Below are 4,991 nucleotides of genomic sequence, written 5' to 3' on the forward strand. Positions count from 1 at the left end.
CTCTCTCTCTCTCTCTATTCTCTCTCTCTCTCTCTCTCTCTCTCTTTCACTCACTCTCTTTCTGTCTCTCTTTCTCTCTCTCTCTCGCTCACTCTGTTTGTGTTCATATTATAGTTGTCCTGTAGCATGATGATGTTCTATTGTTAATGCGGTCGCTATCCCACCAGGGGGCGACAGTCGACCCGGCGATGGAGTTTGGAATAAGCGAACATCTGGAGTTTGCTGAGGTGAACATGCTTTGGAAGAGGCTGATGGTCTCCACACAGGAGATGGAGTTGGCCCTGCACCAAGAGATTAGCAGGTATGCTGCTAGGAGTTCTAGACTGAGTGTGTGTGTGCGTGCGTGCGTGCGTGCGTGCGTGGATGTATCACACGATGTGATGCTGCAAGTTTGTTCACCACATATAGAACGTGCCAAACAACATATGAGTTCAATTTGCTACTTCATTTAGTAATTACCGTTGTAGAGTTAATTACGTGTTTAATTACGTGTGTTAATTAGACGTGTTAATAACGGGTTTGTGTATTTTAGGCTGGAGAAACTGCAGCAGACAGCAGACAAGGTGAACCGAGACACACGGAGCCTCGGCGTCAAGTTACACACCATCGACAAGAGGCTAGCCGATGTAAGCTGCTGATCGTCTCATATCGCGAGGGTCTGATGGGTCTCAGTCTGCGGGTGGGCTGGAGCTAGGATCATGTTTCTCAACCCAGGGGGATCTTATGTCTTAGTCCGGACAGTCGTATGGCTTGAGTCTAGGTAGTCGAGGAGGTGAGAGGTGTATCTGTCTGCATCCACGATGACGTGGGTTGCTAGAGAGTTGAGAAGATGAGAGGTATCTGTATCTGTGATGACGTGGGGGTTACTTGCTAGAGAGTTAAACAGATGAGAGGTATCTGTATCTGTGATGACGTGGGGGTTACTTGCTAGAGAGTTAAACAGATGAGAGGTATCTGTNTGTTAACGTGGGTGGGTTATGAGGTACCTGTATCTGTGTCTGTGTTAACGTGGGCTGGTTATGAGGTACCTGTATCTGTGTCTGTGTTAACGTGGGTGGGTTATGAGGTACCTGTATCTGTGTCTGTGTTAACGTGGGTGGGTTATGAGGTACCTGTATCTGTGTCTGTGTTAACGTGGGCTGGTTATGAGGTACCTGTAACTGTGTCCGCCGTGTTGATGTGGGTGGTTGAGGACGCGGTGACGTGATGACGTCCGTGTTAACTGGTGGTGGGTTACCTGCTTACAGGATGAGCTGCTCATCCCCGGCATGCCGCTGGCAGACGCGCGCTTCCACTGCGACCAGCTGGAGCAGGTGCTCAAGCTGGCAGACGATGCACTGAGGGGCATCTACACGGCAATACAGAACCTACGCGAGGACAACTACGACCAACATGAGACACTCACTGTCGGGTGAGTCGTTGTTGTTGTTGTTGTTGTTGTTGTTGTTGTTGTTGTTGTTGTTGTTGTTGTTGGTGGTGGTGGTATTGTTGTTGTTGGTGGTGGTGTTGTTGTTGTTGTTGTGGTGGTGGTGATGGTGGTGTTGTTGTTGTGTTGTTGTTGTTGTTGTTGTTGTTGTTGTTGTTGTTGTTGTTGTTGTTGTTGTTGTTGTTGTCGGTGGTGGTGTTGTTGTTGTTGTTTTTGTTGTTCTTCTTCTTTTTCTTCTTCATCTTCTTTTTCTTCTTATTTTTCTTCTTCTGATTTATTTTCTTCTCCTTCCTCTTCTTCCTTCTTCTTCATGTCATTGCTGTTGTCGTTGCTGTTGTTGTTTTTGTTATTATAGTTTTTGCTGTTGTTTTGCAGTTGTTGTTGTTATTGTTATTGTTGCTGTTTTATTTCTCTCTCTCTCGCTCCTCCCCTACAGAGCCGCAGGGCTGCACAGACTCCTGCTGGCGCTGCGTGACCGCTACAACCGCGGCGTCGGCGCGCACATGCACCGCAACCTCTACCTCACCGAGGAGTACGTCATCACGGTGACGCGCACGCAGGAGATTCGCACCGAGGTGAAGTCCTCCACCGACGAGAAGAGCTCCTCGTCGTCGCTGAAGCGCGGCGCCGCCAGGGGGCGCCACGACGACGCGTCGCCGCCGCGGAAGATGGAGCCGTCGTCGCCGCGGAAGACGGAGCCGTCGTCGCCGCGGAAGACGGAGTCGTCGTCGCCGCGCGCGTTGTACGCGGCGACGCTGCAGCCGCCGGCGCGTGCGCGGGACGACGTCGGGCGGCGCGCGGCGACCCTCGAGAGGTCAGAGGTCACGCGGAGGTCGGAGGTCACGCAGAGGTCGGACGCGGCAAGGATGGAGCGACGCACACCGGACGGGATGGACGACGACGGGGAGACGGCGATGAGGAACGGGATCGTTGACACGCGACCTTACTATAGCCGCGTGCAAGAGTGCATGCGCTGGATCGAGAACAAACGGGTGAGGGTCATGCAGGGGTCACGCCGCCATGTCTGTTTACTGAGGAATTGTTCTCGTCGATTAATTCACTAATTTATTATAATCGATTAATTCACTAATTTATATATTTTGTATTTACTTTATTTTTTACTTGTATTTATTTATTTATGTATGTATATATGTATTTTTTTCAGTAATTCATTTCGAACAGGTTGACATCATTACAGCACTAAGTCTGAAGATATACATATAGATTATATACATATATGTAGTGTATGTATAACAATGCCGTGTTGTTTCCAGGACATACTGGAAGCAGGACTGTGGGGAGAGGACCTTGAATCTGTACAGCGCCACCTGGCGGATCACAAGCTGCAATACACCGAGATTTCTGACTTCCACACGGAAGTGGACAAGTGCAGTGAAGACAAGGTATATATGCCGTGTTCATTCACCAACCTGCTTATCACAACCACCCAGCTGTTAGCTGCTGTCAATTCATGTTAGATTACACATGGATGCACGTACATGGAGGATGAATTCGGACATGCTTTTACACTGTACACAAGTGCTGGACACTTCCCCGCTGTTTATTGAGTTATATTTAATGTTATTGTTATCTGTTTATTGAATTTATTACCGCTGTATTAGGTATATGTATTGTGCATGTAGCTCTACTGAGCTCAGCGTTAGAATTTCGATATCAGTTACACTAACACAACTAAGGATGGGCTGTTTAGTATCATTGATTGCTTATTTAATGTTTTGTTCGATGTTCTAGACACAATTTTCCGGCGATGAATTGTACACATACATGCAGCTGGTCTCACAGTTGGAGACAAAGTACTCGCATCTGATGGTGAGTAGGCCTGAGGGTCAGACATGTAACATGTGAAGGTCGCAGGGGAAGGTCAGTCAAAGGGTCAGACATGTAACATGTGAAGGTCGCAGGGAAAGGTCAGTCAAAGGGTCAGACATGTAACATGTGAAGGTTGCGGGGAAAGGTCAGTCAAAGGGTCAGACATGTAACATGTGAAGGTCATTGGGAAAGGTCAGACGTGAAGGTCGTGTGTGAAGGTCACACATGAAGCTGATATGTGAGGGTCATTATAGGCCATAGCTCCTGTAGTTGATGGACATACAGGCAGACAAATAGATGGCATAGTATTAGTACATGTTATTAGTAAGTGATAATTAGGGTTAAGATAACAGATGAGGTAAGCATTAGGGTGAGGGAGAACGTGTAAGTTTTGTCATGGAGCCCGTTGTTAGAAACAGAATTAATCTTAACATTAGTCTTAACATGAACTTTTGCTCGTAGACCGTCGACAGAAAATTGGTTAAGTTACAAGCTTTCCATACGCTGTGTATAGAGGTCTGGTCTACAATAAAAAGTCAATGTTATGACTAATTAAAACTAACAACTTAAATTTTGTTTTGGACAATGGGCCCCTGCTCCTGCCCCCCTGCTGGTTGTACTTGATATTCACGTTTCCTTTCCCTCCTTCCGTGCGATCAGGACATGGCCATCCGCCGTCTGACGATGCTTGAATCAGTCGAAGAGTTTCTACGCGAGGCGGCCATCGAGTTGCCATGGATACGCAAGCGGCAGCAGATTGAGCTGGCGAGGGACTGGGGCGACACGACCGTGGATATCACTGAGGTTGCGCGGTACCACGAGGTACGTGAGACGTTCACTTGTTCGTTCCGCCACGGTTAAGCACCAGTGTGCGTTTATCGAAATAGTTATGATGCTTGTCTGAAATGTGGTTCGCTAACTGATTTATGATTTTTATGATAATATGATATTATTATATTTATTATTAATAATAATAATAATATTATTATTATTGGAATTTATTATTTTTAGCCAACTATCAATGACTTGTTTATTGTTCTAGACACTTGTGAGTGAGATTGAAGCTAGAGTGGTGAAACTGATGGATCTACAGCAGCAGGGACGGGACATCATCGAGATGAACCACCCATCATCGAAGGCTGTACAGGTAAGCTCTCTCATTTCAGATTTGTATCATAAATGCGCTCTTTGGCTGTTTGTGCGTGTGAGTGCATATGTGCGTTTGTGTGAGTGAGCGCATGCGTTTGTGTGAGTGCATGAGTGCGTGCATTTGTGTGAATGCGTGAGCGCATGCGTTTGTGTGAGTGCATGAGTGCATGCCTGCGTGTGTGTGTGTGTGCATGTGCGCGAGTACACATTGTCTTAGTCTTCCTAACACGCACACTCTCCTTACAGGTGCTGCTGCACCAGCTGGAGACGGAGTGGGCGTGGCTGATGGAGCTACGGCTCTGCCTGAGCACGCACCTCGAGAAGGTCACGACCTTCCATCGCTTCTTCAAGGACGTGCACGAGTGCGCCAAGGTCATCAGCCAGGCGGCCGAGGAGCTGCGCACGAAACATGGCGTCCGCGACGTCACGATGGAGGAGGGAGAGCGCCACCTACAGGACATGGAGGTAAGCGGGAGGTGACAGCTCTGGGCGGAGCGTGAGAGGGAGAGAGTGAGAGAGAGTGAGCATGAAAGTGTGTGAGAGTAAGTGAGTGAGAGAAAGAGAGAGAGTGAGAGAAAGAGAGAGA

The 4,991-nt window shown here is 47.9% G+C and overlaps 1 protein-coding gene across 1 annotated transcript in view; it reads left to right on the plus strand.

Moving 5' to 3' along the window:
• Positions 1-4,991, plus strand: part of LOC106809505 (plectin-like) — a gene marked incomplete at its 3' end in the record, with an annotated part of 13,559 nt that overhangs the window by 2,009 nt on the left and 6,559 nt on the right. Inside the window, 10 exon segments of the mRNA XM_014812599.1 lie at positions 168-301; positions 533-626; positions 1,248-1,411; positions 1,863-2,055; positions 2,188-2,418; positions 2,701-2,829; positions 3,179-3,256; positions 3,917-4,078; positions 4,299-4,403; positions 4,652-4,870. Of these exon segments, the coding sequence (XP_014668085.1) occupies positions 168-301; positions 533-626; positions 1,248-1,411; positions 1,863-2,055; positions 2,188-2,418; positions 2,701-2,829; positions 3,179-3,256; positions 3,917-4,078; positions 4,299-4,403; positions 4,652-4,870 (1,509 nt within the window).

This window comes from Priapulus caudatus, unplaced genomic scaffold (genome assembly GCF_000485595.1).
Source record: "Priapulus caudatus unplaced genomic scaffold, Priapulus_caudatus-5.0.1 Scaffold360, whole genome shotgun sequence".
Classification (NCBI taxonomy): Eukaryota; Metazoa; Priapulida; class Priapulimorpha; order Priapulimorphida; family Priapulidae; genus Priapulus; species Priapulus caudatus.